The 14,332-nt window shown below is 38.0% G+C and overlaps 1 protein-coding gene across 2 annotated transcripts in view; it reads right to left on the bottom strand.

Annotated features, from left to right (window-relative positions):
• Nucleotides 1-14,332, bottom strand: part of LOC104046212 (macrophage mannose receptor 1) — a 63,113-nt gene that overhangs the window by 3,328 nt on the left and 45,453 nt on the right. For both annotated transcript variants that reach the window (XM_064444729.1, XM_064444728.1), the window contains exons 21-28: nt 14,029-14,143; nt 11,954-12,123; nt 10,242-10,344; nt 9,127-9,356; nt 7,924-8,089; nt 6,827-6,979; nt 4,146-4,262; nt 2,064-2,231 (exon numbers count right to left, since the gene is read on the bottom strand). In XM_064444729.1, the coding sequence (XP_064300799.1) occupies nt 2,064-2,231; nt 4,146-4,262; nt 6,827-6,979; nt 7,924-8,089; nt 9,127-9,356; nt 10,242-10,344; nt 11,954-12,123; nt 14,029-14,143 (1,222 nt within the window). The remainder of the gene's footprint in view (nt 1-2,063; nt 2,232-4,145; nt 4,263-6,826; nt 6,980-7,923; nt 8,090-9,126; nt 9,357-10,241; nt 10,345-11,953; nt 12,124-14,028; nt 14,144-14,332) is intronic.

Here is a 14,332-nt window from a genome sequence, read left to right as displayed (position 1 = left end):
GCCCTGCTTGAGCAGGAGGTGGGACCAGATGACCTCCAGAGGTCCTTTCCAACCTCAACCATTCTGTGATTCTGTGAAGATAATGGTCCCTTAAGTCCAAAAGCACAGAGTAAAAAACAGCCTCAGAAATGTAACAAGGAATAGGAGGAAATAATGCACATTATGCAAATTTGGAAAATAATCTTCTGGCTGCATTGCTTCATTTGACTGGAAAATTTTTGGAATATAATAACTTTGTTCCTCACCAAAAAACATTGACTGACAGAGTTCGGTACAGCACTGATCATGCATATTATGCACATCACTCTTGGTTTTTGGTATGAGATCACTGCATGCTAAACTGTCCTGCAAGTGGTTAAACAAGCAGTATATTTAGCGACATGAATTAGCTCTACCTGAAAATGGAGAGTGAGATGCCATGAACATGATATACCTAGCCACTATTTGTAGCATGATCAACTAGCACCTGTCAAACTGCTGAACAGCTCTTTAGAGTACCTCCTTACTTAAGAAATAAAGTTAGATTATTTACGGAATAGACACACTAGAGAATTTCAAATTACTAAGGTAAAAATTACCTCAAAACAATGGAACAGAAAGGCTTCAGCCACAGGTTTGTGTTTTTAGCCTCTTCAGAAAACAGCAAACATAACAAGCAACAAGTGCAGGTAAAATTATGCTTCTAGCACCCCATTTACTAGCCTATAGCTATTTAATACATTTTTTTCAATTGTACAAATGGAGCATTATCACAGGTTTGCAAAACCTTGCCAAGCCAAGCTGCATTTCTGCAACACTGTAGGATTCAGTTGTGTCCTGTTCCTGAATGAGCAGCCATATAGTCCTTGCATTGAAACTGGCATTTGGCTGACTCCATGGCACTCCAGCTCAGGAGGCTAGACTGGCTGAAGCTACTCCTAAAAAAACCTAGCTTTCATCTGCTTCAGCTCCTTGAAAAGTCTCAGTATCGAAACAGGTGAATGCCAGTACCAGCACAAACAAATGGGTTGAATAATTGGAAAGGAAGGGTAGCCATTGACTTTAACACTCATTACCTACATCTATGACTATTCTGGATGGAGAAGAAAATAAAGTGCTTTTTTTTCGTCAATCACAATGTAAAAGGGCAGGTGAGCAGACTCTGAATGGATGGTTATATCCATCAGTTCTGCAGTATTTCCTGTAGAAGATACAGTCATCATTACAAGCATGTGAGTAAGTAAGAACAATTTTGCACAAGAGCAAATTTATAGAAAGCATAGCAGAATTTCTCTCATTTCCAGTCTTGTAGAGGAAGTGGGTATATTTCAGCTACTACATGCATTTCACTCTTCGCAGTAAACTTTAGTAAGAGATTTTGATATTGCAATACATGCTAGAAGAAATTATTAGAATGACTTTTAGGAAAACATATGCACTAAATGTCCTTACTGTGAAATTTGCACATTCAGTTATTTCAGGAGACTTCCAGCTTAGCACATTCAGACTATACTATTTGCTTTGCTTTTCATTCATTCATCTTCTCAAAACAGGACAACACAAAGACAAAAGGTCCAAAACTGTTCATTAGTTTTCAATTCATAAATACACAGAAAATTAACAGAAACTCTACTTCATACTCAGAAAATGCATGCACTTGAGACTTCTGGAGGGAAATAAGCAAAGGATATTCCTCAGGCTGAGCAGAGGGGATACCCTAAGGAACATATTTTCAAATAAATGAGACAAATTTGTGTGTGCAAATTATAGTACTAACTTTGTGATTACTCAATAATTATTAACACAGAACATGCAAACTTCTTAAGTATATATACTAGGTAGAATCAAGATAGGAACACAGTCTTTTTAAAACAATTATGAAGGGACTTGAGCACTGGTCAGCACTTCTGCTTTCTGACAAGAGTTATTCTTTTTTTGTTGGCATGCAAATGTGCATCCTTTGGCATTTATAAAACCTCAAAAATACCCAGCTAAAATGCACTGTGTGTAATGGCCATCTACTAATACTAGCACACAAGAAGCAAGCTCCATACGTTAAACAAATTCATAAATGTAGCACTTACTTTTTGGCTTTTTACAGACATAGCCTTTGTAGGAAGAGCAGTAGATATTGTTCCAGTACCCGGAGTTTGCGTACATTTCAACACAGTGCTCGTTTTGTTGAGGGGAAGGTTCTCCTACATTCCAGTTGACAAAATTCACTGCAGTGTTGTCTAGCCACAGCCATTCTCCTAATTGGGAAAACATTGAATATGGAAAAATAAGATAGTATCAATTTCTATCTTGACACCTGCTCCACATTTATTGCCTTCCTGAGACATCTACGTGTGGCCGCTCTTGGAGACAGGCCACTAGACTATTTAGATCTTTGGTCTGACACATCTTGTTGCCCTTAAGTTTTTATGCAAATGATACAATACCAGTCTTTGGAAAATGGCAGGCCAATCTGGTTTATGATGTTACAAAGGCAAGAAAGTTTAAAGAAGTATCTCCCACAATTTATTGCAATGGTGCAGTGTCAATTATTTATTCAGTTTATAGACATTACTGATGTCAAAAGATAATTTATCTTCAGCAGAATGCCCTTTATTTCAGTAATTTGTAGGGAGGTTTTGTATTACTCTTTTCAAAGCCCCCACTGAAGTCTTTCTAAGTCCAGTTTTCTTCCATTTGTTTTTCAGTTTCTTCTCCTTCCCACTGACTTTACACACAGGATTTTCCTTTTTAAATATCTGCTTCAAAAATCTTGTGATCACTGTTGTCCAACTATGCTGGGACTTTCTGTCTCTTCCTTCCTGTTTCTTTTTTTCTTCTTTCTTTTAATAGTGTTGTTTATTTAGAATAAATGTGCCCCTTGTGACTCTTAAGTTGTACTCAAACAAGCTAATTCTTAGACTCAGCATGAAAGTTATGTTTTGTTTTCTCATAAAATTCTTCATATTTTGCCGTATTTTTTTAAGTACCTGCCACCCCTTTTGGTGGCATCTGGATACAATTGCTCTTCCACGGATATGAAACTTAGTGATGCAGTTATGCTGAAATCACTGTAATCACTATCTAGTAATACAACGACATGTACTTGCTGAAGCAGCTCTTGTTTACGATCACTGTAAGAACTGTATTGTTCTGCACCTGCTCTAGAAGCACTTTAAAAAAATACGTATTTCATGCGTCAGTTAACCACATGAGTAACTTCAGCTTTTCTTTATGTGTTATGCTTATAAATCATTACTTTCTTCAAATTCTCTCCTCCTCTACTGAAAATGTTCCCTTTTCTGGGTTAAGTTTCGAGTAATGTAATTGAACACTCATCTTCTCCCCAGCTGGTGTGTCACCGAAGTGGTTGAGCAAGCAGTTGTCAAAAAACCCTCCAAAACTCAAGAAAACCCCACCCCAAATCACCTGAACTATTCTGCAGTCCTGCCTCTGACATTGTTATACTGGAGCGTTCAATATGAACAGCACAAGACTGAAGCAACTTTTTGGTCTATCATAAAGACAGAAATATCTGTTTAATTGAATACTAACTGTATTAATGCAAGATTATCATAAAATTTAAGATTTCATTAAAGCAGCATGTTGCCTGCTGTCTCTTACCTTCCTTACAGCAAGGTATAAAATAGAAAAACATGTGACACACAATTCCAGAGACACATTTCCAGCTTCAAAGTGAAGCTGTGCTGCGGGTCAGCTGTAACTAAAGATGGGTGACTGGTCATGCCAGGATGGTGATTCCAAAGACTAGAGGTGGTGTTAGCCACATTGCTCTCCAGCTCAAAAATTGGAGTATCTCAATGACAAGCATATTGACCCAGGGCCTCTCCACATTTTAGAAGAACCATTTGACTTCGGCTGAACTCCCAGCACAGTCCTGTCTGTACTCTGCTATATGCACCTTTGTGCCTTACTTTGTTGTGAATTACTTTTCTTGCCCTGAGATTAACTTTCTGTGCCTCGTCTTTCTGTTATATATTACTGGTTATTGCTTGATTACAGCTGACCAGCTTTCCCTATGATGATAATAATGATAACCTTTTCTAATTTCACTTTTTATGTATTACGAAGTATAATGTGAAATTTTCAACACCCATGTCAAACAGCTTGTGACAATTATTCACCAAAAAACAGATGTGAAATTAAATTACCATCCACATTTCTGTACATTCCTGTCCAAAAAGTTGATGTTTTCCCTTCAAGTGGTTCAATGGTGTATGCCAGAAAGTTGGCTTCAGCTGAGTCTTCAACTGATACCAAAGAGGCACCTGGAAGACACAAAGACAAAAAAAAAAAATCTCTTACAGGCATGAGTTTCACAGTGGAAATCATTCTCATTGTCCTGGCAAACGCCAGTCTTATTTTTGCCACTGATTATCTGTTCCAAATTCCAGAGTGTGAAGTTCAAAACAGAAACTAACTGCATAGTATCTTATGAAGGACTCAGGCATTGTTGCTAATGTATTTCTTATCATTTCCATGACATTGCACTACTATTTTGTTTGTTTCCTCATCCACTGGGAAACAGCAACATAACTGAGCAACAACTATAGGCAAATTACAACAAGCCAATATGGTATCGGGCCTAAATTTCTACTGATGTGTTACTATTAAAAAAAAACAAAACCAAAAACCACCAAACACTTGAAACAAAATTGAAAGTTATTAGTAAAACGTACGTATAACTTCAGCCTGTACCCCATAGAACTTCGCATATTAATGATTAAATGTTTTCTGAGCCTTTCTATAGCTCATGTGTAGTACCTACTGTGCTGACTTTCTGAAGCACAGTCCTTAGTGTAACGCTTTAACCAGGTCTTGTTTATTTTCCTACATGCTCTTTGCAGCCATCAGAGAAAGAAAGACCATCTTGGTCATCTGTTGCCCAGCTAGCATAGTACCGTGTTCGTCACCCATACACAACACTAGGCATTCTGCCGTAGTGATTCAGTCTGCATGATGCTCTAGTGAAGTCAAGAAGTCACAGCATGGAGCCAGCAGACAGGAAGTGCTACATGACTTTGTATGGATTGGCATTAAACACTGGAGAAAGTGCATCTTCAGTTCTCTTTAGCATGGGGGTGTAATCCAGTCAATAGGTATGGGGTAACAGATGTGTTTGGCACTTGATTGTTTTGGTTTGGTTGTTGAATTTTTGAAGGTATTTTTTCTCAGGTAAGGAAGGCACAGTTACAGACAATGAAAATATAGAAGTCACTTGAATCACTGCTGAGCTACTGATAAATTCTACTATGGTTCAGAATTCTACTATGGGTAAGATATAACTGGAAAACATCCAACTGCAAACAAAACCCAGAGTGCAAGCAGGGACAGCAGAATATAAAAGAACATGGAATGTTCCTCTTTTTTCACTGTAGTCTTTATGTTTTTCTAATTGTTCCTCTTTTGCTGAATGGTATGAGATGTTTGGTTACTGCTAGATTGTGTGATAGAAGGCTTCACTGCACATCCACAAGGGAGCACAGAGAGACAATGGCACATGGGAGACCCCTTCTCTGGCTACTTCCAGGCCCATCACAGGAGCCATTAGCCCATCAAAGACCAATCTCCACAAGCCCAGAGGAGCAAAGAGGCACAATGGCAGGAGAAGAACCCGAATTATGGACTCAGAGGATGGGACATCCTGCTCAGGCCCCTCCTAGGGCTGTTGCAGGACAGCTTCAGCCCTAGTGTCCAGGCGTGAAACCCATCAAGACAAGTTAACATTAGAGTACCTTTGAAAGTCTGTTTCAGAAACTCAGTCCTCCAAAGAAAAGAAATGTTATTTAATTTTAGCAGAAACTTATTCAAAATTATAATCATTCTACTTAAAGCTGAGCTACAGCAAGAGTGTTGTATTATGGAGACTTTTCTATATTGAAGAGTGTATTATCAGGTATCTTCACCCAAATGTTATGTGAATGTTGATATGGAGCATATAGTGAGATTTAAAGAACATATACCAAAAGTTCCCTCAAAAATTCTAGTTTCTCAAACTAGAGTTGGCAACATACTAGTTCATGAGAACCCAGGAATGAACCTGAGTATCAGCAGAATGAGTGAGATTCATCTTACCCAGCTCTAGGTGTCTATATTTGACGTGGGTTTCACTGGTAGGTTTATTATCGGGTGGAGTCCTAATCAACCCAGTCAGTGAAGTTTAGGGTGGAATTCACCTGACCAAATGTCACTATGTACTTCCAGTGCAGAAAAAAATCTGTATTCAGTTCCACTGACAGCATGAACAAGATCTCTGCATACTCTAATGGGAGGTTAGACACCTAAGTCTCATTGCCACCAGTGCTATAGACATATGAAGTCTGACAAAACGAATCTTACATCACTTTTCCAGAGAAGGAAGTTGTAAGAATGAAACAACAACCCAACAACCCTGGTTCACTACTGTATTATCCAGCCTAGAGAGGCATAACCTTCATTCCAGTGGCATAAAACTGCAATAAGCAAGGGGAAAATTAGATCAGGAATACAAAAGATATAAAATACCATTAAATTAAGATTTTGTGACTGCTGTGGATGAGGCTGACTACCTTCTAGCAGGTTCAAAGGCCAAAATTTCCACTTTTGTGATTTCCACTCCAGGCCACACAGCTCCTCTAATGCATGGTCCCACACGCATGAAAGACAGTGTGTACCACTGGTAGACAGCTATTTGCCATCTACCCCCAAATTAAGGCAATAACTGTATGCAACAGTCGTGTCCAGTACTTGGACCATCCTTGAAATCACAAAAATCCATAGCACATGTTCATCTTTCAAAAGAGAGGAAAAACAAGTCAGAAAGATGTGATCTTTGATTAAGGAGGATACTTACCTAGTCGAAGACATTCTAATGATGCCTGGGCCCAGTTTCTTGTAGATGATGATTCAATGTAGTAGCAATGACCTCGGAAGGGGATCCAAGACTTGTGTCCTTCTGATTCAGGGCACTTTCCTGGAAGCTGAGGGGGTTCGGTAGGAGCTTGAACTGTTTTAAAAAAATATTGTTAAAAAAGCACAAAGTTTAAAGAAACAGCTTTTATACATTCTTTTATCATTAATAGATTATTCTAACCCAATGTTGGAAAACTCATTCACGTCTTTGAAAAAATGTAATCTTGGTGTTCTATACTGCTTACTACAATACAATAATGGAAAAAAGTCCTAAATCTGTGAACAAAAAGTACTGCAACTGTAGTCTCAGGAAATCTAATTTAGGCAAAGAGTCCAAGCATACTTTTATCTTTTAACACATTCTAAGTTCAGCTCAACTCTACTCACGAACGTATTTTCACACCTGACTGCTTTGCTGAATTAGGGCCCATATGAACTTGGTCCCATGGGTTGTGACCTAACATCAGGGAATGCAGAAGGCATTATCAGACGACAGTAACAGGAGTTTCAGGTCAAAAACATAACAGGAGGCAGCCTGAAGAAGTATCCTTAAGCATTTCTATACTGCCTGTAGTTTGTTATTCAGTTATAAGTGGAAAACCTGGAAAGCTGTTATAAGTAAACATTCCTTGTGACACCTTATGGTTTGGTCATTCAGCTCTTCTCCCTTCAAACACCCTACCCATGTGACTACTACCAAACATTCATTACCTTTTGGTTTTTGAGGGTTTTGGTCTTGCATGCTTACTCGATGTCACAGTAAAGAGCAGAGTAACATGAGTTTAAGCTTTGCAAAATATATCTAACAACATTACTTATGCAAAGTGACAGCTATTCACAGTCACACTAGCTCTTCCTTAATATGTGTTGGCCCTCATTTTAAAGCAGCCCCATTCAACCCAAGTAAATTTTAATCATTTCATTTATTTAGCTCTTGAAACAAAAAAGGCTTCTAAGTGTATATCAGCAGACCACCCAGCACAATGAACTCTAAAGAGAAAATCATTGTAATTACAATGGTTAGATTCAAGTTCTTACCATCAGGTTTTTTGCAAACAGAGGAGTAGCTTTCATTGCAGGGTCCTGTCTTCCAGGCTCCAGAAATGTCTAGATAGACACAGCCTATTTTCTGCTTTGGCTCCCCTTCAGCCCATTTAGTATACTTCATTCTCCAGTTATCAATCCATTCATAACGGCCATTGGTCTAAGAACAAAACAAATCAACAGGAATGATTAAAATCTAAACATTAACCATTCCTTCATCAGTGAAATGTCTGTCTATGCAGCAACTTGTGCTTCAAGTTTCTTATTTTAGAAATCAATAAGAAATACAAATGGCTCATGCTTTAAAAATACAGCAGTGCAATAAATGTTTTTCAGCAAAAGGAAATGCAGAGTAAGTGACACTGATTTAATTTTGGCTTAACAAAACTGTTAATTTGGGGCTAACAAAAATTTCATTTAAAATAATTTGTAGAAGTGAAAGTCTGATGACTACTTTTTGTGCTGCTTCCCCCCAAATTTCAAGAAATGTAGATTATTTTAACTTAAAGTATGTTTAAAAACTTTATCATTTCCCACTGAAGCTGGTGAACTCAGTGAATCATCCTGTTGATTAGGTTAGGGGAATCTTTTGGTTTTGGAGAAGTGGTGTGTTATGTTTCTTTCATGTGCTCAGCCAAATGCAGTGAATGTGGGACAAGTGTCTGTGCCAAGAAGAAAGGGTGTTGTATTTTAACATCCAGAAAGTCTCAAAACATAGAAGAACTGGGAGCAGGGAAACAAATAAAATTAAATTAGGTAAACCAATTAATTATTTGGTTAACTATCCTCAAAAAGGTTGAAAAAGTCATAGCAACAGCAACTTATTCTATTTCTGAAAATCAGGTATTTTTATTTAGAATAAATGCTTTCCACTGTACCTCTTAAGATATGTAGATTTTGTCTCAAATACACCATATATACAGCAAGATATTTTAAGCTGTTAGCCTAAAATCTCTTGTTTGCAAATGCACAGAGTGTAATATCACAGAAAAAGTGTGAAAAACATATAATATATACAATTTAATCAGAGTAATGAAAGAGGATGGATCCCTACCTGTAAATCTGACAGCATATAAAAGTATTTAGGACCAAGATATAAACTAATAAGCTAAAGCGAAGAGAGATAATAAGACTTTTCATTTCCCAATTTGTCCATATGAGAAGCAGCATGAGGTTCAATTAGTCTGATGTTCTTACCACATTACTGTTAAGACCAATCCACACAGGCACCCCATACTTCAGTATCTTTAGCCACAGGAAAGAATGACTGTAGGGGTCTAAGACACTGGAAAGGTCAAACTGATCACGTTTGCAGTTTTTTCGTGCATCCTCCCATGTCATTTTGGTATGGATGAACAAATAACTACTGTTACCATAACGGATAATGCTGGATGGGGATGAACTTGTAGAAGGCAGAAACTCAGCATCTATAAAATGAAGGATGAAAAAAAGACTCATAGACTTGTTCAAAAGGGGATTATGATTTCACTGTGGCTGCAAACAGAATTAAACAAAAAGCCTTTTTTCTTGATTTCGTATTTCCTGACTTTTGATCAGCATGGGTTATATGCACTATTCTTTAAGCCAGCGTCAGTAGTAAAATTCAATTACAAAGCTGTGGAAAGCAAAAGAGCTGCTTAAAGCAACCTCAGACAAGGACTAAAGGATCATTCTGTAAAATCCTTCAGAACAGTCTTACTGAAATAAATTAGGATTAGATTAGGTCACAATTTCTTTAATAAAATATTTTTTCATCAAAAGAAATGCTTTGCAGAAACCGTTGCTTTCCAGTGATTTTTTTTTTTTTCCAGAGAAAAGGACAGCTCCACAACAGACCAGTCCTTAAAAAACAATCAGTTATTTAAATCCAAGTTTTCACTGCTTTTTAATTTCCTTTTTGGAGATTAATTACTTCAAGTTTGGTGACGGTGTGCTACAGTCACACTCCAGACAGTTCATGCTACACTTACAAGCCAGTACTCTCCAGAACATGTTTTGAAAGCCAGTGTGTTCAGAAAATGACAGACAAAATCATGGAATAAATATCATGTCAAGGGTCATGCTAAACACAAAGATGTAGATACAAATTCCAGCTCAGGAAGGAAGCAACATGGCAGATACTGGGAAGGGTCAGCCGAGAGTACTGACTCTAACTGGACCTCTGACACATGTGACCCTTGTGTTCCTGCTTGAAAAAATTAATTTGTGAATGTGTCTTTATTGGAAGTGAAATGGTGGTGAAATTCACGCACCCAAGCAATTCTCTGAAAAACCATAAGGTTTGATTTTGCTATAACTAAAAGGACAAGTACCTGCATTAATTTGGCATATATATCCTCTGTTGTTATCACAACTCTCATCAGCCCACTTCCCTGCTTCCTTTACAGGATTGTTTCTCATGACAACGCAATCAGCCTTGAGGCAAAAAGATATAAAATCAGTTACAAATAGCTAGAAGAAGAAAATACAAAACTTTTTTTCCCTCTTTTACATCTTCAGACATAAGTAGTGCTGTAGTTTTACTCTCATGTACTTGTAACATTTAGCAGCATAAGCCTTATGATGTGGAGGTTCTGTTCCTCTTGGACTTCATTTTCTTAATGAAGTAAAGAACAAATTTCTTAATGTTGCTCCCTCTTGTGCAACATTTGGGTGGATAAGCAGACCAGAGAAATTTGAGTATTCTCCTATCTCCAGGCATACAGCGTGGGGAGAAGGAAAGCCACAGACAATTTAAAGAGAAGTGAAATCAACTATTGTAGAAAAGACAGGTTAACCAGAAAAAAACCTGGACCCTCAAAGGGCAGTGCAATATTTCTGACATATCAATTTCTTCAAATTTATTGCTGCGAGCTGTAATACTACACACAGCACTATTAAACCTCCTCCTGCCCAAGGGCAGCCATTGATCAGTCAGTACCACCCCTACAGTGACATTTCAACTTCTCTGACATGGGCACAATAGCTAGGAACTTTGTTAGCACATTCGAAACAAACAGTGATGAATACAAAAGGCTGCACGTGTGCAAACCGGTTTGTGCAATGAAGCACCCATATTCATTTCATTCTATTCACTTTTTTGGTTTTGCTGTCCAAGAGGAGATGCACAGAGAAACACTTCATTTGTGAGTGAAATGCACCGAGTCTTTCAAACTGACCAGTTGCATAGTATTTTGTATTAACTATGATAACTTATTTTTTGCTAGGGTCAAGTAAACTTAAAATAAACCTGAAATTTATAAATTAGGGACTTCATAAGTTTTCACAGAAGACTTCATAGAAGTCCTACTACTTTTCATAAAAAGACAAAAAATATACATTGTTCCTCTCAGAAGTAACATTTTAAAGATGCTTTCTCTTTTGAATTCCGAACTGTCCCAAATTTTCTGCATCCATTAGGGATAAGAAACTTGGAGACGCCACTTTCAAAAACATAAAAATAAGATTTCTGCATTAAAAATGGCATTCAAGAGAAATAGAGCTAGTACTATAATGTGCTGTAGTTCCATAGCACAGAACTGTCTTATCACGTAAGATCAGAGAGAGGAACTCTATGACCTATCAGATCAGTTTGCGTGAGAGAGAAATAGGGGAAGTGATTGTTTTCCTCCCCCCATAAAAGCTGAATGGCTGTCTTTCTATAGAAGCGTGTCCTTTCTGCAAATGTGACAGAAAGAATTTGCTTCTATGTGAGGCATGGCTGTTTGAGGGGAATGTTTTTAAGTGCCCCTTGCAAGCTACATGCCAACTGAGAAACCTGATTAGTTCAGGCACAACTGTGGTCAGAGGACTAGGAGGATGTGCTCATTCATCATGCTTTTGGGGCAAATGCCACGAGGCAGAAATTCCACTGTCCTCTTTACCCGAGCCTATGAGAGAGTGCGGGGTGAACACGGACCAGTGTAGCCTTCACAGACACAGAGAACTGAAATCTGAAACCAGTCTTTGTATGAGCAAGTATGAACATAATAAATCAAGCAGTAACATGTCCCAGATCCCAGCAATATTTGTGACTGCTATTTACCTGACCATCATAAGAGTACAAATCCATATGTCCCGATGGGAAGCCTTTGGCCCAGTTTGTAAAGTAAACTCCTGTTCCATCTGTCCAGAGGAACCTCAGTTCATGATTTATATCATTTAATCCAATCCATGTATCAGTAACAAAACCTTTCATTTGGAAGGTAAGGAAAGCTAGAGTGAAAAAAGGCAAAGAAAAAGAGAAATACTTTTAATGAAGTTGAAATGTCTGGCCTCACTGAGACTGGTGATATTAAATACTTTTTCTGAAATACAGAACGCTTCATTATTGACAACACACGCAGGTAAGATGAAAAGGAGGTCACTTTTGAGTTTAATGACCAAGGAACCAGATATATAACTGTGGCTTTGGGCAAAATACTTCAGCTAAGTATCTAACATGGTACTGGGATGAATCCCAAAAGCATGACAGAAACGCTTTTTATAATGTCTCAAGATATTTTTGAATCCTATTCCCTCAATTGACATATAAATACACAGCTGTGTAAATCACACACGTTTTGATAAGCCCACCAGAGCGGTTGCCCCACAGTGCCATTCATACAGACAGTACCATTGAGCACCTACAACTTGTGAACCTGCACAAGTAGTGCTGTTATAGAACTGTGAGAGTGTTTCTTCTCTCCCTGGAACACCTGGGCAGTAGCCTGCACTGTCTCAGCAGGAAGCAGAATGCACAAGCAACATGCTTAAAATGAGTCTCAACAGAACTAATCACCACAAGCACATCAGCTACAACAGCTTTGCACAGTCCAGGAAGGTACTTGTGTGTCTTAGCTAGCGTGTCTAGCTCACAAAGAGAGCAGGTTAGGTCAGCCAGCGTTCATCAACCCACTAATCTACAACACATCAAACACTCTGATAAAATGAACGTATCATGGCTTTTTTTCAACCGCTCCAGTCATTGTTATCAGCTTACTTTTCTCTGCAAACAATACATGAATTTCTGTCTGCTCTATCAACCATGCACCTTCCTTTAGTCTTTTAAAATGAATGCAACTTGCAATTCCAGAAATGAAACATGTAGATTTCTTTGCCAAATGTTAGCACTGCTGTTCTGCCAGAAGCTGTAAACAGTAGCTCAAGCCTTTATGCCTACACTGCCAGTGATAACAATAGTTTTGTGCTAATAGCTTTATTGTTCATTTCTCTTTTACCTAGAATTCAAGCCCTGTGCATGAACCACATGAAATTTGTATTGCAGAAATTATGCTGGATAAGAATTTAACTATGCTTGAAAAGTGAAAGTTTGATTCTTCAACTCTTCACATGTGGAAAACATAAGTAGTACTAAGTTCATGTCAGCAGTGTAAATTTAAACTATTTAATCGCTCAGATTACAACACAGACTTGTTTTACAATGGTTGATTTTTCAGTATGCTCTTTTGAGTTCACAAACAATATGTGCTGTGCAACATCTGTTTCTCATCACTGTAGTATAAAACAGTATTTCTTTAAAAAGTGTGTTATTAACATCTATCAAAATCTTCTCCAATTTTTAATTTGAATGTGTGCCACGTTTATTGAAGCACAAGGTAATTTCCCTCTGCTCATCTCATTTCTAAGACACAGCTCTTAGGTTCATTAAAATAAGCTTCTCTAGTGAAAAGAATGGTACATCTATGTGGTGAGTTGTGGGTAGGTGCATGAGCAGTCAAACCCCTGCCCAAGCTGCCCAGAGGCAGCAAGTTCTGATCCAAAAGGTGTTCTGCTTGAGCTAATAGGAAAGCCATGCAGCAAGTTAATGCCACCTAGTGAAACTATATCATTTGGAATGGAACTTGCTGGGTCCAGCTGGCACCATGTGTAAGCAGAAAAAGCACCACTTTTGCTGCCAGGACAATATACCTGTATATATATATATCTCTAAACCAACATTAAAATTTGGTGGATTCAGGGGAAGATTTCATTCTAAATTTCCAAATATTATATGTTTTGGAATAAAAATCAGATGTGCAGTCATTATTCAAACCCTGTCCATATTCACACAAATACAACCACCATCCTGTAAAGATTAAATGTCATCTCATCTAGTTGCTACAAAACTATACACAGTACCTTGCACTTGTTCGTTAGGGATAGCGGCCAGGTTTCCTCCTAAATTCATGCAAGCTGTTCGTGCAGCGTGCCAAGTGACACGTTCATCTTCTGTAGATCCAAATATTTTGTAACACTAAAACATGAACAAATTCTCTATATATTATCTTTACTCCAATATCCCTCACAGATTGAAAACCACTGCTGTAAGCAAAGAAGGATGGAGAAAAGGCACAAAAATAATGCATTTGTCTGAAAAAGACACATTCAGCGTGCAATGAGCTTTTTGTGCTGGTCCTTGCCCAATGTAAAATTGAAGGTCTCA

The sequence above is a fragment of the Phalacrocorax carbo genome, chromosome 2 (assembly GCF_963921805.1).
Source record: "Phalacrocorax carbo chromosome 2, bPhaCar2.1, whole genome shotgun sequence".
Taxonomy (NCBI): Eukaryota; Metazoa; Chordata; class Aves; order Suliformes; family Phalacrocoracidae; genus Phalacrocorax; species Phalacrocorax carbo.
The sequence above is the reverse complement of the archived record's forward strand: the minus strand, read 5'-3'. Positions and strand labels throughout refer to the sequence as shown.